Source organism: Sitophilus oryzae, unplaced genomic scaffold (genome assembly GCF_002938485.1).
Source record: "Sitophilus oryzae breed Bouriz unplaced genomic scaffold, Soryzae_2.0 scaffold_815_pilon_pilon, whole genome shotgun sequence".
NCBI classification, from domain to species: Eukaryota; Metazoa; Arthropoda; class Insecta; order Coleoptera; family Curculionidae; genus Sitophilus; species Sitophilus oryzae.
This window is the reverse complement of record NW_022147434.1, coordinates 5,210,753-5,236,875: the sequence shown is the minus strand read 5'-3', so window position 1 is coordinate 5,236,875 and position 26,123 is coordinate 5,210,753. Positions and strand designations below refer to the sequence as shown.

The following is a 26,123-nucleotide window of genomic DNA, read 5'->3' as shown; positions in this document are numbered from 1 at the left end:
ATTGATGTATTCTCTCGTAAAATACTGAATAAATTATCTTTATGGTACTTGCTGATGCAAGAGTTTTATCATTATATTATATTGTTTTGCTATAGGATGAATATACATAGTCAAACATTTTGAAGAAAAGTATGTCTTTGTTTTTAAATCTAGATTTTTACAATCTATTTATTGTTTTATATTTTTATTGATTTTATCTAAAAAATTTGGCATGATATTTCTAACACTTTTTGATTATTTTCCATAATTCTCAGATTTTAATCAAAATGTTGAAAAATGCTCAGTCCTGCATAATAGCCCAATTAGGTTAGGCTAAGTTAGGCTGCTGGGATTTCGGATTATGTTTGATCCCCCACTCGGAGACCTTGGACCCATTGCGATACCTCTGTATTATTGTACCAAGCCTTCCTCTCATTCTTTCTTTGCGATAAAGCACTTCTTTGCTCTTTGCAAAATTTTCGATATCGCCGATGGTGGCTTCTGCTGCTTCCTCCAGTCCCTCCAAAAACCTTGCTCTAAAGTTTTAAAGCGTCGGTATTTCAGTACCGGACAGTGGTACAGCAGGTGCTCTATGGTTTCTCCTTCCTCTCCGCATTCTCCGCAGTAGTCGTCGTTGGAAATCTTCCATCTCATGAGGTTTACCCCCGTGGGGCAGTTTCCAGTCATGACACTTACAATTATGCGTCCCTTCTTTTGTGCTCTCGTAACTGTTTTGTCTTTTTGCTATCTACCACTAGTCTTCGAGCTGTAGCGCAGTCCTCACGGTGTTGCCACGTGTCTTGTTAGCCTTGATGGCCTTGATGGGTCATCTGCCGCGCCCTCTCCCCTGGACTCCTCTTTGGCGAGTCTGTCTGCTTCTTGGTTGCTCACCACATTGCTGTGGCCTGGCACCCAGCACATAGTAGCCCCGCCGCTTCTCGGCAGTCCATTACAGTTTTCGATCTTACTGATTGCATAGTAATGCTTCTTAAAGCGCCCAAGCTGTCAGAGTGTATCAGGATATCTCCTATTGGCCTATCAGCGATTTTCTCTCCTATACAACTGGCCGCTTCCTTTATGGCGTAAACCTCTGCTTGTAGAACATTACAGCCATCCGATAGCCTTAAAGATCGTCGGATGTCTGGTTCCTCTGAGAAGATGCCTATCCCTGTGCCTCCTGAAGTTACAGAATCATCTGTGTAGACTGCTGTGTATTTCGTTTTCATTACTCGGTTGCTTTCTCATTCTTCTCTTGTCGGGATGCGAATCCTTATCATTTCTCCAAAATCATGTTTGGTGAGCATATAATCCGTTTTCTGGTCTAGCAGGTGTGGACCCGTCTTCGCCATGATTTACCCTTCCCTATCACTGGCAATATCCTCGAGTGGCCGTAGTTGGTCTAGTTCCACAGATTGGATTCCCTTAATCTTAGGGCACCCTTAGCGGCCATGATTCGAATGAGGTCGATTGACTGCAAGTCCAGAATTACTTCTAGCGCAGCTTGCGCTATCTAGCCCAATTATTTTGATTAGTTATTATCACAGTCTTGCCGATATTTATTGATATCGGAAGTGTCCATCTTGGATTTGACTTGTTGAATTGAATTTTCTACAACTTTTCTATGGCCAATTTTTTAGAAAATGTTATTTATTGCAATTAATTAATACAAAGTGGCAAAAATGATGACATGGACGTGGTTTTTTTAATTTTTCGATCGCTTCTAATAAAAATTAGTTATTTAAATACCAAAGTTTTTCCTACGACACTAATAATATAAATGGATAATTTTAAGAGGAATTAGGAACAGTAAACCTCTCTATAATCATTTGTTGGTAGGTACATCTTCTTGACGCATAAAAAACTTTAATACAATATTGGATACTCTGTAGAACTTCCTACAATGTGCCTTTATTAAATTGAACAGTTAAAATCAATAGGAAAGTAATTTGATTAGTGGGGGTGATAATACTTGGAGCAACAAATTACATTTCAAATTTATAACTTGGCGGAATAGCTACCCCCTTGAGTTAATTTTGCTCCTATAAATATTTCAAATTTTTGTTGGGATACTGTACCTTCCTATTCCTCTTTTAAAAGTCACCTTAAATTATTTATAACAACCTCACACACAAATTCTACAATATAATCTTCTTTCCGAAACAATTTATGGCTTAATTGAAAATTACTGATTTAGTTCAATATTAGGTAGAATCAAAATACATATTTAAGCTTAGGTTGTCAGTACGACAGAGAATCATTTTATGTTGAGAAATTTTTGGCCAAAATATATCCTTATCAATATGATACAATTTATCAAAAATGTGTTTTGCAAATCCTTCTACTGTGATTTCGTTATTAATAAAACTATTATAAAACAATGCAATAATAATTGTGTTTCTATTAACAATAGAAAAACGACATGGGATCGTGCAGGAAGCAATTTATTGCATTTATCTTTTAGTATTAAAATATTTTGATATATCAATTCATTTTAATTCATATATGACTGATTAAAATACAAAGAAAACTTTTACAATCATTTTATTAATACATATTTATGTATGTCAAATTATTTTTAGGGAGCCATGGAATGATTCTAAAAGTTAGCCAAATAAATTATTGTCTACCTCTACAACATTCATTGAAATTATTAATTCCGCTTTATAAAAATATAGCGTTTGGCGGAATTTTATTTATCTTATTTATATTTTATTTTTGTTGTTGTAAATAATAAAAATATTAAATAATAATTATATTTATAATTATAATATATTCTGTTATCAAATAATTTGAAAAACTCACAAAAGTGCAAAAATAGTTAAAAAAGGTAAATTAAACGAAATTATCTTATTTTATTATAACAGAACAAAATAAAAATAAAATAAACACGAAATAAAAAATTAAAATAAAAGAAGAAATTAAATTAAAAAAATAATAAAAATTATACATACCTATAACAATTAATTATAATATAATATTAAAATTTATATTAAACATAAATTATACATTGAGTGCGTCTATTCATAATAAATATGTGAGTTTTTTAAAATTTTGTAAGATATGCCACCGCAGTAGCTGATGTAAATAAAATAAAAAAATCAGTATTACATACATATAAAAATGCATTAACCTCAGCAATTTTCTGATAAACTATGCATGAAGCCTAACACGCTTTTTTCTGTATATTTTATATTTTCTATATCCTTTTCCGCCATTTCATGTAAATCGGGAGACCATTGTTGGGTAATTTAATAAATCGTGATTTTTCACGGACTGATAAACAAAATATTTATTATGTGTATGTCGATGGGATTTCACCTTTTGTATATTCATGTAATAAAAGTGCATACAGTAGCCATTATATGGAAAATCAGAGTGCAAAAAATAAAATAAATATTGAATTTTTTTATTGCCCAGATATTTTTTTTTAATTTAAGAATAGAACCATTATTTTGAAATAGTTGCCCGAATAGAAAATAATAGAAGTTTGAATATTTATATTTTTTTTATACCAGGAACAAGAAAAGAAGTGTATTGCATAAAAATTATAGGATATTTTTATGATTTTATAACAATCGGAATATACAAAAATTAGGTAAAATCTATTTAGTTCCTAAAAAAAGTAAGTCTCTCTAGTTTTCTAAATTATGAAAATATTTGTAAGGTTATTTACCTCAAAACAATATGTTTCATATTAGCGCAAGTGCATACTAGAATATTCTTAGGTTCAAGTTGGGGAAGTATGAACAACGTTTCATTATATAGGTTATTAAAATTAATTTCTCTTAAGGTTAATGTTAAGGGTAAGGTTAGAACTATTACTTGAAGTATGAATCGATCATGAGATTGCCTTGTATTGGAGAAACACCATTTTCTTCTTCGGAAGATGTAGCTATAGTATACTGCGATTTATGTTCAGAATTTGTCAAGTAATGCAGTAGTATTCTTCTGTAGGTATTTTTCACTTTCTGAAAATAATCAAATAGGATGAAACCACAAGTGACGATTATCTCTAAACGCATTTTGGAGCAGTCTTCTTCTTTGCAGTCTACTTTATTAATTGCGTAGTACTGCGTTTTAATAACAAATATTTCAAAGCGGCTATTAAAAAAAACAGTTAAACATCGAAATTTGCTGAAATCTTAGTGGGCATCTTTGAAGAGATGTGCCCATGTGAGTTTTTTAGGATATCCTCGTAATATTAGTTGGATATTCCAGATTTGTTCGCGTCCTTAACAGTATCGCTAAGATTTTTTAGTTTTTATTCATCAGCAGTAATCATCATCATCATTTTCAGCTTATTCAACCATTTCCAATTATGTTGTAGCCTCCCTTACATACTCTCTTAGTAGTTGAGCCCTTTGTTGTCTATTGTTGGCTTTGCGGGCCCAAGTTATCCCTGCTAATTTCCTAATATCATGGTCCCATCTCAAGTTTGGTCTTCTTGTAGGTCTCTTAATTCATCGTGGGTACCATGCTCTAATTTTTGTGTCCTTCCCATTGCCACTTGGGGGATTTGATTTTGTGGATGACATCTTTTATCTGGGTCTTTTATTGTATCCAGTCCATCACAATTTTCGATCTCACTGATTGCATGGTAATGCTTCTTAAAGCGCCCAAGTTGTCAGAGTATATCACGATATATCCTATTGGTCTATCAACGATTTTCTCTCGTATACAACTGGCCGCTTCCTTTATGGCGTAAATCTCTACTTGTAGAACATTACAGCCATCCGATAGTCTTAAAGATCGTCGGATGTCTAGTTCCTCTAAGATACCTATACCTGTGCCTCCTGAAGTTACGGAAGCATCTGTGGAGACTGCTATATCTTGAGTGTTCATTACTCGGTTGCTTTTCAATTCTTCTCTTGTCGGAATGCGAATTCTTATCTTTTTTCCAAAACCATGTTTGGTGAGCATATAGTCCGTTTTTTTTGGTTAGGTGCAGATTGTGGACTCGTGTTTGCCATGATTTTCCTGATGACTAGCACTGGAAATATCCTCGAGTGACCGTAGTTGGTCTGGTTCCACGGATTGGATTCCCTTAATCTTAGGGCACCCTTAGCGGCCAGATCCTTCACGAGCCAGTCGATTGATTGCAAGTCCAGAATTACTTCTAGCGCAGCTTGCGCTGTGTTGTTCCTTGCTCCAGTTGTATTTTGAGCTGTAATCGCTGTACTTTTGTGAGGCTTTTTCTATTAGTCTCTAAGTGCCGCTTCCCACCATGTGCTTCATAGGTGATGATTGGTCTAACCATAGCAGTGTACATCCAGTGTACTGTTGCAGACCCCATCTTCTTCTTACATGCATAGAATGCATTCTTCTAGTGTTGCTGTAAACAGTTTTGGGGAAATCGTGGAAGTTAACAACTCATTGAAAACAGGAATTATAAAATACGATTCTGTTTGGGCTGCTACAATCCTGCTTTATCCTGCTTCAAATCCCAACCCAGCCACACCTACCAATTTTGAGCTATAGTTACTTTTATTTTGGTCAAAACTGGTTCCTGCTTGCGCTGCTATACCCCTGTTGCATCCTGCTCGAAATTTCATCCCAGCAACACTTGCTGTTTTTAAGATACAACAAGTTTAATTCTGTTTGGTGACGTCACACATAGCAACACAATAAGAGCAGGATGGCTGAAACAAGTTCCTGCCTTTGCTGTTATAATATTGCCTCATCAGACCCTATATTGCCTGCTTCAAACCCTATACCAGCCACTCTTGCCTTTTTTGAAATACAGCAAATTTCGTTTTGATTACTGCGGAAATCGGGAATTGGGGAATTGGAGTTTTCCAATCATGTAACCTGTAAAAGATCAAATATAAAATGCTTCTAATGATAAGTTAGAAATAATTTTCTGTAACAGTTTTACTATCAACTTATAATCTCATTTCACAATGTATATGATATAAAAGCTTGTTGCTGACTTGTCCGCTAGGCCACGGAATGAAACTTAAAAAACAAAAGTTTAAGGATAGATAGACCGTCAAAAATACTTACGTTTCTTTAAAAAACACACAAAATATCACAAATCACACTTGTGAGAACTATGAATTCAAATTCATAGTAGAAATCTAGAAAATTTGAGGTTATGGTTCGCGGGTACGTTAAGGCGCTTTCTGATATCACACTAAAAACTCTAAAGTTACCCCTAAAAACACTGAACCTGCCTTATTGTGTTCAATTGGTCGGAATAATTATTTATGGCTTGGAAGCTTATACATATTTTAGGCATATAAAGCAAAAAAATAGCAGCCTAAGCTGAGACTTATCAAGTTAAAAAAAATAATTCCTAATCTTGTGCGACTGATTACCAGAAATCGATTCGTTCTATTTTAAAAACGACAAGAGTGGCTGGTATGGGGTTTGAAGCAGGATCAGGCAGGACTATAACAGCCAAAGCAGGAACTTGTTTCAGCCATCCTGCTTTTATTGTGTTGCTATGTGTGACGACACCAATCAGACTTAAACTTGCTGTATCTTAAAAACAACAAGTGTTGATGGGACGAAATTCGCAGCAGGATGCAACAGGGATATAGCAACGCAAGCAGGAACCAGTTTTGGCGATCCTGCTTCCCATGTGTTGCCAACTGGGAAGTCAGCAATCAAACTAGAACCTCATCTGTTTTGGGGGTATCGTGTTTCCCTGTGCATACTCCTTTGTTGTTGGGCCCATCGTCTGTTGGGAACTCTGAGGCTGTTTTATCAGCCGTAATAAATGACGTTAAATAAAAGAATTTTGTAATTTATATTAACACTTGGTAGTAACACTAAAATGCTCTTTTAATTAATAGGTTTATTTTCTTTTGGATTGATCTTTTCGTCCATTATCTAGAGATGTTGGTAACATGACAATAAAATTATAGAAAATTTTAAGTCCGTACTTTGTAGAGGTAATAATATACAATAAATATTACTTTATATATTGTGTTAAACGTCTTTTCATCTTCAAAACAAAACAAAACTTATTAGGAGACAGTTAAATTTTATGACCCTGCCTCTTCGAGTTGTAAGTTATGATCCATTCTTTAAACAATGAAAACAAAAGTGAAACAAGATAATATTGGTGTATATCACTTTGTCAGTTTTATACCTAATAGGACTGCGAATTTACTGGTTGTTTTTGTACAGTAAGTATATAAAGTCTGACTATCAACACAAAGTAAAGATAAAATGAGCATTCTCAAAATATATAGTCGCGAACTTCGTACGTGTTACAACGGCTACTAAAGCCCATTACGATAACCGTTGGGCTTTCCTAATTTATGGGTTCCATTTTTTTAAACGTTTGAAAATTATTGCTCTGCACGTCGACTAAATTTAACTAGTTTATTTTTCACACACTAGCAAGGTAAATTCTTGGCATTTAACAAGTATATATTACTATATACGGAGCGATCAACAATGATTAAAATAATTAGCAATACTGTATAGTTAGGCCAGTCAATCTGGAGGTTGAGGTGGAAAAAATTAGTAACCAACCGATCTCAACGGGAATGTTTAGATAATGATGTCCTATTTAACCCCTCAAAAGTCCCATTCGGTCCCAGTGGGGGAAGTTTGAATAACTTTTTTCAAGAAATCTAAACATATGTTTTTTGTAGAGAATTAAATTTAGAATATTTTACTTTCAATCATTTTTTCCCTAAAATAAATAGAAACAGAGATAGAGCAATTTTTTACTATACGTTTTATAAATTTTCCAGTTTTTTAAACCAATCAGCTATAATTTTTGCTTTAACAGTATAATGTTAATATAGATAAAACAAGTATAAATTTATGCATTAAAACAATTAAAAATAACGTTTAAATATTTTTTATTAAATAAAATTATTGTTAAAAAAATTATTATTAAATTAAAGTTTTAAATAAAATCTGCTATGACGTCATCCTGAGCGTCATTTTCGTCCTCAACTAAAATACAAAAGTTTGTGCAACTGATTCCGTAGCACTGACCACACTTTGAAAAACATTTAAGACACAGTTTTGTACAAGAGCAATTTTTAGAGCACTGATTCTCTTTGCAATTACAAAAAAATAATTTTAGTAGGTTAGTAAGACAGGGCTGTGTGCTGTCACCGCTCTTATTTAATATATATTCAGAGGCTATCTTCAAAGAAGCTCTAGAAGGAATCGAATGTGGAATTAAGATTAACGGGAAAGTGATCAATAATATTAGGTATGCCGACGATACAGTTGTGCTGGCCGAGAATGAACAAGATTTGCAGAGGCTAATGAATGAATTAGTTCGGCATAGTGAAAACTGCGGTCTCCTCATAAATACCACAAAAACGAAGGTTCTTGCATTCACCAAAACACCTGTGCAGATTCACCTGGATATCAACGGTGACCCAGTAGAGCAAGTGTCTTCATACAAGTATTTGGGGTGTATTGTAAATGATCAATGCGACCCGAAGAAAGAAATTAGAAGCCGCATAGAACAGGCTAGAAAAACATTTATAAATATGAGACAATTTTTCACAAGGTCAGATTTGAGTTTGGAGCTACGGGTACGCATGGTCAGATACTACATTTTTTCAGTTCTCCTGTACGGGTGTGAGAGTTGGACTCTTGACATATCGTTAGAAAAAAAAAACTAGATGCCTTCGAAATGTATATTTACCGCCGTATATTAAGATATGGGTGGATATGGAAATCATGGGTCCAAAGAGTTTCAAATGTGGAGGTTCTTAATCGAATGAGAAAACAGAAAGAACTCATGCTTACCATCAAAGAAAGAAAAACACGCTACATAGGCCACATAATGAGGGGTAAAAAGTATGAACTTCTCAGATTAATAATTGAAGGCAAAGTCCAGGGCAAAAGATCTATCGGCAGACGCCAAAATTCCTGGCTAAAGGACATTCGTAGATGGTTTGGTTGCTCATCAATCGACATATTTCGTATGGCTGTATCTAGAATGACGTTAGCTATTTGGATCGCCAACCTTCGAAAGGAGACGGCGTCGTAAGAAGAAGGTTAGTAAGGGCATCTTCTGTTGATTGATTAGGTGTCAGATTGCCTTTTTGATCTTTCTACCATCCATATTGTAAAGAATTTAGATCATATTATAGAGGATTTAGATTGGTAACAAGTTAGCTTGTTGCCAATCTATTCTTGAATCTAAAAAATACAACTTATAACATTTCCTAACTTATTTTTCCTATAATAGATATATCTTTACAGTTGCCTGAAAGTATAGCCTGAGTCAGGACATACTTTCAGGTAACTGTGTCCTGAGTAAATGTAGTTTTGCAAAGTTCTCAGTTGGAGACAAATTAGCTAAATTAAAGATAGTTTTAAGGTCTTGTCTTGATGTAATCCTATTGTATAGAGTGTATCTCAGATGGTTAATATGTTAAATATAGCTTGGGCAGTTTGTTTAGCTTTAAAAGATAATTTAATCTTCACTAATTAAAATACCTTTTAAAGCTATATCACTGCCAAAGCTATATTAAACATATTATCCATCTGAGATACATTCTATAGGTACCCGGTCGGTGGTGTAGAGCTAGAGCTCTCGTCTATCAATTTAAAGGTTGTGGGTTCCAATCCTACAGCCGGTAATTCATCAGTCGACTATTTTAGTAAAATAAAAATAGTTTGGGTACCTAGGTCGACTCAGCCTTAAATGAGTACTTGGGATTCACAATCCTGAGGTAATAATAGGCGGTTACAGCGTAGTGCTAGCCACATTACCTTCCTTGTATACCGAACGGCTCTAGCATGGCAAGCTGTACCTTGCTACTCCCAAGGCGTTAAACGCTATATATGGGATCTATTATATTATTATTATTATTATTAGATATACTCTATACAATAGGATTACATCAAGACAAGCCCTTAAGACTGCCTTTAACTTAGCTAATTTGCCTCCAACTGAAAACTCTGCAAAACTCCATTTGCTCAGGACATACTTTCAGGTAACTGTAATAATATCTATTATATGAAATATTATAAGTTGTATTTTTTAGATTTAAGAATGGGAATTGTAATAAGTTAGATCCTTTACAATATGGATAGAAGAAAGATCAAAAAGGCAATCTAACACCTATTCAATTAACAGACGATGTGGCCTAACCTAACCTAACTAAAATATTTTTTTTTGCAATTGCAAAGAGAGTCAGTGCTCTCTAGAAAACTGGGTCTTAAATGTTCTTCAAAGTGTGGTCAGTGCTACGAAATCAGTTGCACAAACTTTTGTATTTTAGTTGAGGACGAAAATGACGCACAGAATGATGCCATAGCAGATTTTATTTAATAACTTTAATTTAATAATAATTTTTTTAACAATAATTTTACTTGATAAATAATATTTAAACGTTATTTTTAATTGTTTTAATGCTTAAATTTATACTTGGTTTATCTATATTAACACTATACTGTTAACGCAAAAATCATAGCTGATGAAAAAATTGGAAAATTGATAAAACGTATAGTAAAAAATTGCTCTATCTCAATTACTATTTATTTTAGAAAGAAAATGATTGAAGGTAAAATATTGTAAATATAATACATACATTATTATACATTACAAATAATTCTCTACAAAAAACATGTCATTAGTTTTTTCGAAAAAAGTTATGCAAACGGAGATATTTGAAAAAAACGAAAAAATCCAAGATGGCGGTTGTTTTTCTTCCCCCGCTGGGACCGAATGGGACTTTTGAGGGGTTAAATAGGAGATCATTATCTACACATTCCCGTTGAGATCGGTTGGTTACTAATTTTTTCCACCTTTACATATAAAACTCGGCTACGTTTACTGGCCTAAGTGTATAGCAGAGAGAAACTAATAACTAAAGTGAGAGAGACCCACAAAACACATACACAAGAAGAAGTGCGAGCGCCTTGCTAAATATTGGAAAGTGAAATTGACGTTTAAATTTGACACTGTTGACAAGTTTACTGCTACTAGCGCCCCCAATTTCGCTTGTAGGAACTACGGACTAAATTGTCACGCATGGCGGGAAGTTTAAAAAGATAAAAACATTTATTTCTTCATTTATTTTTAATTATGACATATACAAAACCACAAAAAATACACCATTTTTTAAAAATATGTTTAATATCAATATCAAATATACAACAGAAATTAATTTCACCACAATAAATTAATAAAATTAAAAGAATAATGTTACAAGTAGATCAAGAGACAAAATTAATTACAACAAAACTGAAAAAAATGGCGTCATAGATGGCTTAGAAATAAAAGATATATCATAATTTTGAAAGTAAAATTATATGGGAAATGTCTTCGATCATCATTTTTAAGCCAACTGGACGATTATTTCAAACATACAAGCTGAGTTCGTTCATAGTGCTCTGAGAAATCTAGATAAACAAAGAATAATAAATTAAAAGTATTCCAGGGGAAAAGAGAGGAAAAACCTGTATCGTCTCTGATATCTGTCAGGGTATTGTTGAAAGTGTCATCTTTTTGCTCGAAGTTTTCAGGTCGATCAAAAAGATGACATTTACAACAATACTTTGCTGTAACTTTCACAAATATCAGAGAGAGTACATACAGGTATTGCCTCTCTTTTCCTCTGGGATGCTTTATATCTGTTGTTCTTTGTTTATCTATATTTCTCAGAGCATAATGCCGAACACGACTACAGTATATAATAATTTCAATATCCGAAGTGGAAAGAAAAAAGATCACCTTTCTGTTTTGTACTATGGTCCCTTTCTTCCGATGGCTCATCTCGTTGATATTTAGGAAGGATAAATAGGAAGGAAAATATAAAATTCAATTTGATTTGATGATCCTTTTCTGTCACCTAAAATCAGGAGAACGACAATGAGCATGTTAAGATGAAAAAAAAATTATCAACACTTACCTACACGTTAGTCCGAGGAGTTTTATTAAAAACCTATATATTTGCCTAAATAATTTATGTATTAAATTTGCAAAGCAAAATGCAGCGTGTAAACAAAAGAAATAAAATGGCGACAAGTCAACGTCAACGACCCGACAAGGAGAAAAGTGGTGTTCGAATAACAAATTATGGGTCACCAAAAATTGTTTTTGTCTCCTTTCAACGCACACTTTAGAAAGAAAAAGAGATGAACTGGAATACTGAAAGAACGTCAAGGTTTTATCTGTCACTCTTGTCAATAATTTATCGGTAAGGAAGATTCCTAGAAAATCGCTTGTAGTCAAGTTTTCAACCATTGCCAGTTCTCCCATAAGAAGTGTCATCCACCTGGAGAGACCGATCAACGTTAATTTTTGAAGACTGTGTTAGTGGCGCGGCCTTTGGCGTCTAACCCGAACTATGAGCGTATTATCGATATAGTAGGTTGCATTCATACCTATATACAGGCGCCAAAAATTTAAAATTTGTATGTTTGAACCGAATCTTAATCTTTCAAGTTTATAATAAGAAATCTTCGTAGTTTTTTTAGATTATTTCCTTGACAACGAAAATTTATTATTAGACTTTAAAGCATTAAAACCTATAAATAAAATACTGTGTAGGAACATAATAATTTATTTAACTCCAGACTCCTTGCCATACTCCAACTCAAGGCTGCAATCTTCAGTATCTTTTTTATCTAACGTGGTTCGGAGTGAACAGGGAAGCACGGTTTGGAGCTCGCACAGAGTATCAGTCGGTATCCCGTAGGTATTCAATGTTTTTGATGGTCTTTATTCTATAACAAGAACCTAGCAGTTGAAGAAAATAATTTGTATTACTGGAAATAATACCAGGTATAATACCTAGTCGTTCCGTAGGTATCAGAAAAGAATGTGATGTTTTAAATTAAAAAAATTAAATTAGCAATGTACGATTATTATGTGCCTTACTATTATTATTAGGTATGTTAGAATAATTACCGAGATAAAACTTACCTTTAAACGTAACGTTTTGTCTGGGTCTCAACCACAAAACAAAAATTACAAAAATGCCGACTAATCGTGGAATCTGAAATAATCTTGAAATAATCAATAATGACAATAATCTTCTCTTCTGACAAGCTAAAAGAACAGGCACATTCAGTCAAAAACAATTTATTACTCCGGTTTGCTCCGATTATCAACAGATTTTAGTTATCTCATTCTAGAGCTAAGAAATAGAAAAAGCTACTGACGATCTAATTAATCCTGTCAAATGTTTAACTTGCAAAGTTGAAAACTTCCTTTTGTGACCGCCAAACGCTATGCGCGTCTGGGATGCGCGGTGACAAAATAAACTTGTCTACGAAATGCCCTATTTCACAAGCCCTCTCACTTTAGTTATTAGTGTTCTCTCTGGTGTATTGCTTTGGGATTAGTGATTGGTAATGTTATAAATTCATTGACGTCAATTTTTCAGATTTTTCTTTATTTTCATAAACAGTTTTTATTTTATTTCTTTAAAATAAGTAAAAAAATTCGTATAAAGTAACGTCAATATTTGGATGAAAATTGGTGTCTGGAATTTTCATTTTTATTTCGTTTTTTTCCAAATAATCTCTGAAGTAACGTCAATATTTGGATGAAAATTGGTGTCTGGAAGTTTTTTGACAAGAGATATTGATTTTTTGACAACAGATATTGACACATCAATATGCTTGTAGGGGGCACCACCTACATGTGTTTTAACTGTTTTCTGAGTGAAAACTATATTTTCGTGACTTTAACGCTAATCCCATGTATTAGTGAAAATGGTCAAGCGAGAAAAGCCACCATAAAAGATCTTTATGGTAGAAATATTCAGTTCTGTTTGTCATTATTTGACACATTTGAATTTGAAACATGTTGAGTAAATCAGTTATTTTGCCTATTTTGTTTATGATAAATTTTACTACTGATGGTTTATAAAGGTTTTAAATTAATCATGGAAATTGTTTCTTTTCTAAAAAATGATAAAACAGTATTATGTTGAACTTTTGGCACTAAAACAGTTGATCAGATCGAATGATTTCAGTCTAATAGACTAATTTAGTCAACATGTTTAATTTTATGTCTAATGCACGCTGACAGCGTACTGATAATTTAGATTCCAAATATCTTGAAAATCTTTAATAGTAGCGATTTTTCGCAAGAGTGACTATTTACGTAAACATACGTGTAGTAAACCGATCATTTATGAAATTCACGTAAATCTACATTTTTTTACTCAGTAGTTTTTTATACAGGTACGGATGAAAAGTTATTACTGTTTAAAGCAGTTAAAAATGTAGGTGGCGCCCTCTACAAGTAGGAGTCATATTGACATCAAAATCAAATTTCATGTCCAAAGACTTCCATGTCAAATGAATTTAGATACGTTAATATTGACGTGCTTCAGTAAGCGTATTTGGAAAAATCGCGTTAATAAATATGAAACTTCCACTTATCTGCATTTCCAGAATTATGCATTTTTAGACATTTATACGAACTACCAACACTTATTCACAACGTAAAATAAAACAACAAATTATTGAGTCTACCCCACGTCTACCCTACATCATAGTTTTACATTTTTTAAATAAAATTAGAACGACACTGATAAACCGGAATTTAAGTCGGCCATATTTGAGGCCCATCGCGGTGTACCTAAGATTTTTGATATGCTCCTTCCTTAGTCTTCTTATTCAAAGTGTTTTAACTGTTTTCTGAGTGAAAAATATATATTTTCGTGACTTTTTACGTAAATAATGTCTTAGTGAAAATCGCTACGAGCAACCGTTCTCAAGATATTTGGAGTAAAAATATTCAATACATGTCATTATTGACAAAACAAACATGTTGAGTAGATAGTTATTTGCCTGAAATGATAACTACTTACTAATATCACATAACCTACTTGTGGCGCCACCTACATATTGGTGGCGCCACAAGTAGGAGTCATTTTGATATCAAAATCAAATTTCTCATGTCAAAAAAACTACCAGACACCAATTTTCATTCAAATGTTGACGTTATTTCAGATATCGAAATCGAAATATAAATGAAACTTCTACACCCTGTATCTCAGAAACTAAGCATTTTAGTATATACCTACATTTATACGAACTGTTTTACTTATTTTTATTTGAAAATAAGTAAGAAATGCCAAAGTTTCCGGAATACAGTTCGGACCACAGTATATTACGATAAAAAATGGAATTTCTTAAATTTATTGCCAACCAAACGAAGAAAGTCAGAATAGCCAACTATTTCAATTATTGTTGATTGCTCTCTCTCTCTGTATTTTTATTAATTAAAATATATCTTCTTCCACTAATTGGATGTTCACAAATGGTTCTTTTGTATTTATTTATTTTCAATTTTCATTGCTCACAATGGCTATCTGGTTTTGACATCATACGATTAGGAATTTTTTTCTAAGTATTAAATGATGGTATTATAACGTCAATATATGAAATATTAATTAATAAAAAATACTGTATTTCTCGTACTGAAATAAAAACGTCATTGACTCTATTATAATTTTTGACAAAAACAATTTTTTGTTTATAATAAATGAAGGAAAAAGTTATTTTATAATAAAATATGGGTTGTTGCTTATGTTGCCATTTTCTATATCTCTCATATAGTAAAAAAGACAGTATATAAAATTTTAGACATTTACATTTGGCACTATTAAATAATATTTTATAAATAAATATTTTAATAAACAATTTTTTTTTGTTCAATTATTCATCATTCAATTTTCAACTTTATAATTTTGAAATATCTATATAGTTTATTTCAAAATTAGAATGTTGTTTATTACTTTTTATTTTGTTTTTTACATAATTATTGTATCAGTATTTTTGGATAGTTTCAATACAAGAAACGACGTCCAGTTGGCTTGGAAATAAATCGATGTTTATGAATCGACATTCTCTATATAATTTTACATATAAAATGACAGCGATCTTCATTTCATCGCCATCGCTGAAGCTGTTTATTTTCGACCATATTTTATTTATATTATAGGTGATTGTATATGTTGGAGGCAGATGCCGAATTTGGCCTATGTCCGAAATAATTAGACAAATGGCGATTTGTCCATACTAAACTTGTCAGATGCGTGCAACTTCGTGGTTACAAATCTATACGAATACTAGCGTGTACCAGCGACTTCGTTCGCGTCGAATTGATCATTTGCAATTGTGATGATAAAGCAAAGCAAGAATTTCCATTAACATACAAACTGGATACAATTTTCTCACATTTATGTCAGCATAAGAAAAAACAATATGGCGATATTATTATATATAACTTGGTAATATTTGAGGGGTAGTTTCATCTCGTTGGAATTTGACTTCCGAAAAATCCGTTTGCCAAATATAAGCTTTTTACGTCAAGCAGTTTAAGCAGAATCGTGGTTAAGAAATTACCCAACTTTTTGGAACACCCTGTATGATTTTTTAAAAAATTTCAAAATATGTAAAAAAACCAAATAAATTATGCTTGTCCAAACGTTTTCCCGAAAGACTACCCGTTTTTTAAATAACAAATATTGAAATATTTGAGGAGCGTTTTCATACCCTCTTGGAATTTGAGATTCGAGAAACCCCTCCTTATCGAACCTCTACACCCCACAGTCAATCCGTTTGCCAAAAGTCAGCTTTAAACGTCAAGCAGTTGAAGCAGAATCGTGATTACTCAATGATCATATTTTATGAAACACCCTGTATAAATTTTGAAAAAATCTTAAAATATGTAAAACAACAAAATAAAATATACGTGTTTAAGAGTTTTTCCGAAAAACTCACCGGTTTTCAAATAAGAAATATTTTAATATTTGAGGGATAGTTTCACCCCCTTAGAATTCGAGTTTCGAAAAATCCCTTCTTATCGAACTTCTACACCCTAAACTCAATCTGTTTTCCAAAAATCAGCTTTTTAAGTTAAGCGCTTTAAGCAGGATCGTGATTAATCTATGACCAGATTTTTCGAAACACCCTGTATACATTTTTAAAAAATCTTAAAATGTGTAAAAAAACAAAATAAAATATACGTGTTTAAGCGTTTTTACGGAAACTTGACCGTTTTTTTAAATAAAAAATATTGTAATATTTGAGGGGTGGTTTCACTCTCTTGGAACTGGAATTTCGAAAAATCCCTTCTTATCGAACCTCTACGGGAGAACCTACCGGGATTTCCCGTTTTTTTTCGGTACTTTCGGCCCTGGTTAATTTTTGTTCAATGATGGTGCAGTTCATCAGTCAGACAGCAAGGGGTGTTTTTTCAAAGTAAAATGGATAAAAAATTGAGCTTTTTAATGAAAATAATATCAAATTATTACTTAATCAGTCATGAGAAAATTAACATGATCACAAAAATGAACAAAAGCTAAGAAAAAAGCATAGGTAACTTAAATTTCACATCAAATAACATTTAACTGAATTTGAGACAAAAGCCCTAAAATATTGAATTAAAAATGCAAATATCTATTAAAACATAACATAATAAATAAGAGAAAAGAAGCAAGAACAATAAGAAATATCATCATTACTTATTTAGAAGAGTTTGATTTTGACAAATTAACAAAAAAATAATTTTTTAATTATTGTTACCAAGTACCGAACGAACCGGGACCTAATTTCGAGACGCGATTCTGTGATAGCCAAAAAGATCTGAACCCTAATTGGTATATTAATTAGAGTTATCGGAATCGTACTAAAATATTTTCTTTAAATGATCGTGGAGTTTGTCAATCAGCAAGCAAAGAATGGTTTCTCAAAAGTAAAACCGATAAAAAATTGTGTTTCAAATGAAAATAATATTAAATTATTAAGTCATGAGAAAGTAAACATGAACACAAATGAACACAAGCGACGAAAAAACGAAGACACATAGATATAGCTTAAAAATTACATCAAACATCGAAACAAACCTCGAAACCAATTAAACTAAATTTGAAAAAAAATTAACATTTTCAGTTAGAGATGCAAGTACCTATAAAAACATAACCCAAAAAAATATAACTAAGTCGTTTAGCAATATTATAGGTACTAAATAATAAAATAACATATTTAAACTTCAATAATTGCTGATAAACATTGCTGATAAACATATAAGAAACTTCAAAATATCTTCAGAAGTAAGAACAGTAAGAGATAGCATACCTAAAGAACCGGGAATTAATAATTCCGAGTTCCGGTTCTCTAATGTTTCGAAAGAACCGGGAATTTTTCATTCGGAACCGGAAAAAGATTTCCCGGTTCTGAATTCTACTAGCCACCCTATCTCGGTTAATTTTGATTTGAGCGACTTACCGCTCGTCTCAAAAGGGGCTCACCCCTATAACTTTTTTATTTTTTTTTTTAGATAAAAAACGAGATTTGGTATGGTTAGGTTAGGGCTATCGGGATTTCCCGGTTCTGAACCCTATTAAGCATGAATTCCGATCATAGAAAAATAACACCATTATTTATTCTGGTTTTCAGGTGATGGATCCGAAGTTTTCCTCCCGCAATCCGTCGTCGGATCGATAGGATTCTCCCGCCTCGCACCGTCTTCGGCGGCCGAAATGTTCCCGAGCCGAGGCCAGCCGCCATGCCGCCGATAAAATAAGAGGTCCGCTCCGCCACCGCCATGACCGTGCTCAATCGCAATCGGATATGCCGCCGGCCCAGCCCCAAAGGCTTCGCCTTGTCCGCCATCCTGGCCACCGTGCTGCTCTGCATTTATTACACCAGGTAAGAAAGGGTTTGTCGGTCGCGGTCGAGCCACGCTTACTACACCCATTTGCATTTAAATGGATTAGAGTTTGTGTATACAAATGTAAAACACGTCGCGGTAAAGCGCGGAACTCCGCAAACATGACGCGATCACGATAACGATGATGATTAACATCAAGAAAAGAGACAAGTTTGGAACGTTAAAGTGATTTTTTTCTGAAACTTAGTTGCATGACTAGATTTAAGCATAAACAAATACAAAACAATACCGAATCAATGTTTATTAATGCAAAAATGCACTCATTATTATATTGAGAGTGTCAAGGAATTCATATATATCTATTATAAGGGACTAAAAGTGGGTTCCAGTGAGACCCTCCACTGCAGCCGCGAGTGCCCATTGTGGCACTCTGTTCTGCAAACTCATTTCTACATATGTCCACAATAAAAAGTGGTATTCAGGCAGAGTGGGAAATAACAGGAGATGCAAATAAACTATATAAATGTAAACCACAATTCTTCCAAGCTTCTGTGGCTCGGTCATTATCCAGAAATGAAGAAGTCATTTGGAATCGGCTCAGATTGGGCCACTGTTATTTCTCTAATTATTTCCTTTTGAAAAGCGACCCCCTGCCGAACTGCTCTTTTTCTGGCAACCAATTAACAGTGTACCACCTCCTAATAGAATGTCCGTCCTTCATTAACTTAAGACAATCATTTGGTCTGAATGGAGATCTGGCTTCCGTATTTGAAGCTAATAATCTACAGTCTTTGTTCCAATTTACTAGGGCATCTGGTTTGGGTTCATTAATATAGTTTAATTTAACTTTAATTTGACCAATGCCGCTAAATGGCTCAGCAGCTGATGCGACTTATACAAAATCCTTCCTTCCTTTGGCAAACTCTTTAAAAGAAAAAGAGTATTAGAGTTCACCCTCAAGACCCAACCTTTTAACATAGGCTGTTATGCCCGAGTCTCCTAGGTCTGATAGCATTGTTTTGCCCAACACCTCAAACCTGGTCCTGCTCCCAGCGGGGCAGGTACACAAAAAGTGCTTTAGGGTTTTATGATCTTCCATACAGAGTCGGCATTCGGCAGTCCCATCCTCTGCAGGTGTGATCTTAGCCTGCAGTGGGCGTACATTTCTGCCGACCTTTTAAGAGTTCTCCTATTCTGCGTTATTATGGCCCTATCAAGATTTTCTTAGTATGTTCCATTCCGGGACTGTCATTCCAGTCCCGAAACGTCATACCCCTAACCCATTTTCCAGAGCCAGTCTCTTGCGAGATTTTTTCGAACGCTATGCGTCGGTTCTGGACTCACAAATGGCGAATCAGCACCTGTTTTGGCGACATCTAATAAATTGAGAAGTTTCAATGAAGAATCTCATAGACCTGCTTTTTATTGCCTCAAGCGCTTTCAACGCAATTTGACTATCCGAAAATATGTTGCTTTCCCGGCGTATACGTGTGACAACCAGCAGGTGCACACCTCGCCAACAGCATATAACTTAGCTTCGAAAATTGTGGTGAGTTTCCCAAGACGGGCAGGTCTCAGACTTTGGACTGCTGGAATAAATTCCAGTGCCGCAGCCGGTTCCTTTTTCGTTTTTTGATCCCTTCGTATACACCAAACCAAACACATTGTCTCGTAGTGGTGAGGCTCTCTTGGTCTCGACAAGATAAGTTACTCCGCACTCACATGGAATTTTATCAATACCATTACTTAGTATTCTCAACATTTGATTTTGTCTTTACGTGATCGTAAAAATATTTTCTAATTTTGTATTTATCTCCATTCTTTTTTCATTCCAAATTATGAATGGGTCATGAGTATATAGTAATCCAAAGTTTGGTTTATTTGCTGAGTTAAGGCTAATGCCACTTCATGTAAATGTTGACAACTACAGGAGACAATGATGATCTCTTTGTTGATGGTTGATCCTTCTTTCTTTTGAGATTTATTGTTTTTGGTCTGTAGCTCTTAACAACTACTATCAGTATTTTCTGATCACTCTATCTTGTCTTCTGCGGATGAGCTTCACGTAATCACAAACTTAAAATCACAATAACACACTTAATTTTATATACCCGCCTATATTTAAATTAACGAGATAATTTGTACATCCACTGAATCAAAATTTAGAATACAACTAAATTAAATATACAGACGACTAGCGCATCAACACTTTCTTATTAAGATAAAGTTGATTTAATAGCATTGTTTTCATTCCATGTTTGTCTGTATATCGTGAATATATATCGTTGTAAGAAGACGGTTGGGTACTAAATCATATTCTATTAAAACAGCAAGAAATATACCAAAGCAAACAAAGAGAAATGCGCTGTAATTCGTAGTGTTTTATTGCTAGTTTGTGCTGTTAAAATATGCTCAGAGGCAGTTATTCAAAACTTATATGCAAAGTTACCAAATGAGCATAATTTGTAAGCGTTCTAGTGGGAGTTTACGTTAAAAGAACTTGTCGATATATGTATGGTATATATTTGCATTGTCTGGAGTTACCTGTGTAGGCTGTTTAACATGTACTGTATTTATGTAGAGCTTCATGTTTAGGTACAATTCTTCGAACCACTTTTTTATGTAACAAATGATATAAGTGACATAGATATATTATAATATGTTTTTTAAAATATTTATTATACAGGGTGTACCTTAATGACATGCTAATATTTGAGGAGGTGATTCTTGAGCCTATTCTAAGAAAAAAACTTCATATGAATCCTAAACATCCTAACTTTTGAGATACAGGGTGATAAAATTTTCTATTTTTTTTCCAAAATATTTCTGTTATATTTGATACACGTCTTCCACGCATTAAAATGCTTCTTTTGATATACAAAAAAAAATATTTTATTTCTTAATTTCCTTTCAGCTGATGCAGAAATTATTTCCACACAACAGCCATCGCATTAGATTTTCAGCAATTTGAGCGTGAAGGAAACTGACTTTATTTTTTTTAAGTTTTTTTAATTTCTCCAAAAATATGCAATATAAAACCCGTATGGACGGCACTGATATGGCAAATAAAATTCTTTGTACACCAGAAAAGGTATTTTGATGCATAGAAGATAATATGTATGAAGTTTCATAAAGATATATATACTGGGTGGTCCGAACTGTATTCCGGAAACTTCGACATTATATTCTGCAGATAATAATAAGTAAAAAAGTTCATATAAATGTATGCCCTAAAATGCTTAGTTTCGGAGATACAGGGTGTAGAAGTTTCTTTTTTATTTCGATTTTTTCCAAATAATTTCTGAAGTAAGGTCAATATTTGGATGAAAATTGGTGTTTGGAAGTTTTTTGACTTACATGTGTTTTAACTGTTTTGAAGAGTAATAACTTTTCGTCCGTACCTGTATAAAACTACTCAGTGAAATAATATATATTTTCGTGATTTTTTACGTAAAAAAATTTTCTTGGTAAAAATTGCTACGAGCAACCGTTCTAAAGATATTTAGAAAGGAAATAGTCAATACATGTCATTATTGACCAAAAAAAATTGGCGCCGGGAGGCACGTATACCCGCCCGTACTAAAATATGTTAATAAAAAGTTGGTAGGCAGTTCTTTTAGTTTCAACTTAAAGGAATTTTTCCAATTTTGATACGCGGTTATTTCCCCTATCCGCCACCAGGGGTTGCGTCCGATGGGAGTTTGGAGTTCTCCACACGGATTTTCTCAAAAACGGACTACGGAAACACGGAATATCTCAAAAGCTGCGACTTTGACTGATTTTGATGTTATTACAAATTTTGTTGCAAATATTATTCCTAATCTAAAATTGAAAACCGCGTTTCGCTAGCTACTGTAATTTTGGAGTTACGATTTTTTAAAATTTATAACCTCCTCCCATACCTCCTTACCAGCCCCCCACCCCCACCAAAAACTAATGGCCAGATTCTCGGCGCCACAGTATTTTTGTGCCAATTTGTTTAAAATCGGTTTAGCGGTTTTTGAGTTATCGTGTTACAGACGGACAGATAGACACCATGAAAATATTTTGTATTTAGGTCATTTATACTAACCCTCAAGACCCAAATAACTCATTTTGAGTGAAACAAAAAACTTTTTTTTACCGATCCTAATAGCATGCCATACCTGTTGGTATGGTCGGCTAATAAACATGTTGAGTAGATAGTTATTTGACTGAAATGATAAATTTGGGAACTTTTTATTTTTTTTTTCGAAAAAATGATGATAAAACAATTTCTGTTGAACTTTTGGCACAAAAACATTTCAAATTTATGATATCAGTCTAATAACTATTTAGTCAACATGTTTAATTTATATCAATAATGAAGGTATTAATACTTTTTTATTCTAAATACCTCGAGAACCATTAATAATAATAATAATAATAATAAATGTCTTTATTTAAGTCAGTTATAATAACAAATAATGATTACATAAATTTTTAGACGGCGAGATCTAGCATAGCTACTCCATCTAACCGTCGTCGCAGGAAATATGTATAAAGATATAAACAAAATATTTATCCATCTATATGCAAATAGATTCTCCCATTTCTTAAAAAGAATGTATTGTATTTTTTAAATAGTACTTCCTTTAATTTATATTTAAAACTAATTATACTTGGCGAATTTGTTACAGTATCTGGTAACGAATTGAACAGTTTAGCGCCGTTGTAGCTAAATGACCTTTGGAATAATGCAGTGGAGTGTTTTGGTATTACTAATTTATTATTATAGCGGGTGTGCATGCCGTGTATACGAACTATTTTACTTATTTTTGTCTGCAAATTATGGTGCCAAAGTTTCCGGAATACAGTTCGGACCACCCTGTATAATAAAATTAGAGTTATTGTGAAAAAAAAAATAGAAAATTTTACCATCCTGTATCTCAGAAATTAAGATGTTTAAGACGTACAATCACATCGAGCTTTTCTCTTAGAATAGGTCCAAGAATCACGCCTTTAAATATTAGCATGTCATTAAGGAACATCCTGTATAAAGGTATACAGGATGCTTCTTAAAAAGGACTATGGGATTGATATTAGGTTACCTTGTTAGAAAAGCTGGGTCTTGTTCGTCGCTGAAACAGATTTAGATAGATTCTTCGAGATTGTTATCGGCCTGACACACTACCTCTTCAGATGTATTGTCAGATCTGCAGCATAGGAGACTGAACCCTCTCTGTCAATGGCTTGTCATTGTCTATTACAGAGAACTGCGCATTTGTCAGGCTGTCGCACCGACATAAAATGTGTTCTGTTTCAAAAAAAGTAATTTTAGGGTTAAGTCGTCAGTTTTTTGCACACACATCTAGCACCTAACTAGGTGACTTTACGGGAAGCCTGATACTCGGAGTCAGCAACAAATACATGATTTTGTGGCATTTTTCAATAGTAAATATCGTCTTAATGTGGTGTTAACGATTGAAAAATCTATTAAAAAATAATTATTCTTAACTAAGATGTTACTAACATTTATTACTTCTTATTTTTAGTTATACGTCCGATGTCCAAAGAAACAACAATTCCGTTGTTCCCCAAGAAATAACGGCTAAGGAAAGAAACGGACAACAGCAGTTTCTTACAGCCACTGGATTGGTGCACCAGGTCACTCACGGGAAGGATTTGGAAAAATGTCCTCGATTGGTTTCAGCCGATGTGGACATATCCACTTTAGACGTTTATAAAGATTTCGAGTTTCAGGTAAGTGATTTAATTACTTCACTGTTTATTGTAAGGGAAAAAGAAAGTTTAAGATATGGCGGTGTTATGGAAATGACTTGGAAAGCTAGTAGTGATTATTACTTAGACGAACATTTTGGTCCTAAAATTCATACTACGTTTTTGTTTAATACGAAATTCATAGGATATAATGATTTATTGTTAATCAAACAAATATTTTATTAATAAATAATTTGATTATGGTAATAACTTCTAGATATTTGGTATTTATACAGGGTGTCTCAATATTTCGTATACATAGAACTACTACGTAGGTTACGGGTGCCTATGTTTTGCTAAGTGCTTTAACATTTGACTTTCATAAAATTCAAGAAAAAGCCCGGGAAGAGTGACAACTACCCTCACCCCTCCATTAATTTTAGTATAAATATTTTTCAACTCCATCGACAACAGATTTTCTTTTCGTAAAATGGTCCCTCTAGTATTTACTACATTTTTTGTCTCTTGTAAAAAAACGCCACATCGCATAGTTTTTGTGAAAAATATTTTTGGAAAATTTATTTTTCCAGAGCACATATAAAAAATATACAGGGAGTTCCAATGTTCCGTGGACATAGAACAAGTACGTATTTTTTGAATCAAAATAAGTTAATTGCACATAATTTATCTTTATACAAAAGTGTTTTGTTTGGTTTGGTTTCTCCGTTAGAGGGCATCAATAAAAAATAAACCCGAACTTTAATTAATTTAAAATTTATTCTTATTTTAAGCTTTTTATGAAGCTTATTGTCAAATATAATTTGTGGTACTAACATAAAATTCCATATTTTTACCAACCAGATTATTATGCTGAAAGTACACATTCGCCGAGGCGCCCCGAGGCGCGACAAAAAATTAACGGCGAGTACATGGTTATTGGTCGCGCCTCGGGTCGCCTCGGCGAGTGTGTACTTTCAGCATTAGTTCATAACATATTTTATTCGCCTCCATAGCTTGATGTAACAAAAACATTTTTTGGAAGTCACCTTATATTAAAATGTACTTATTTTTGTTAAAAATGCGCTCTAACGGACAAACGAAGCACTTTTGTATATAGGTAAATTGTGTCTTTATTTCTATTCCAAAAATATGTAGTAGTTCTATGTCCACGGAATATTAGGACACCCTATATAGTACGAGCAATATGTAAACCTTAACAGGAACCGATTCCTTTTATGATTATCTAATAGGGAAAACACCTCGGACTATACACGTTTAGTGATAATCAAATATAAGACCAAAACCAAGATCCTCTTGGGCTTGCAGTATACTAAGTAGTCTCGGTCTTGGTCTCAGCAATACTCTAACAAACCTTGCTTTTTTTATATACCGTGTGTTTTACAATAGTGGCTTACCGCTATAATTTTTTTATTTTTTTCAAATAAAAAACGGAGTTTAGTATGCAAGTTTCAAATAAAAAACGGAGTTATAAAAAAAATTATGATATAAATCGGGATTGATTGACGGCATTAAATTATTTTTGATCATTTCTTGTTTCACCGGAACAACTTTTAATTTTTAAACTGTACCTTCGTTGTTTTTTACTTCATTTAATAAAAAATGACATTTTCAATAGAATGAAACATTTGTAATTAATAAATATATTATTAATAATAAAATTAATAATTATATTATTAATTTTCACATTTTCAATTAAAAATAAAACACTTTAAAATTGGATCTAGTATAATTGTCCTTAAGTTGACAACTTAAGGTATGTTGGTATTTCCCTGTTCTTGCATTGTTACCTGTTCAGTTTTAATTTAAAAATACAGTCTGACAAACGGATCTGAAACAACGGGGCAACGGCAAGGGGATCGCAATTTTTATGAAA

The 26,123-nt window shown here is 33.3% G+C and overlaps 1 protein-coding gene across 1 annotated transcript in view; it reads left to right on the top strand.

Annotated features, from left to right (window-relative positions):
• Positions 1-26,123, top strand: part of LOC115889602 (alpha-mannosidase 2) — a 263,054-nt gene that overhangs the window by 118,127 nt on the left and 118,804 nt on the right. The window contains exons 3-4 of the mRNA XM_030909653.1: positions 18,337-18,588; positions 24,064-24,271. Of these exons, the coding sequence (XP_030765513.1) occupies positions 18,485-18,588; positions 24,064-24,271 (312 nt within the window). The 5' untranslated portion in view covers positions 18,337-18,484. The remainder of the gene's footprint in view (positions 1-18,336; positions 18,589-24,063; positions 24,272-26,123) is intronic.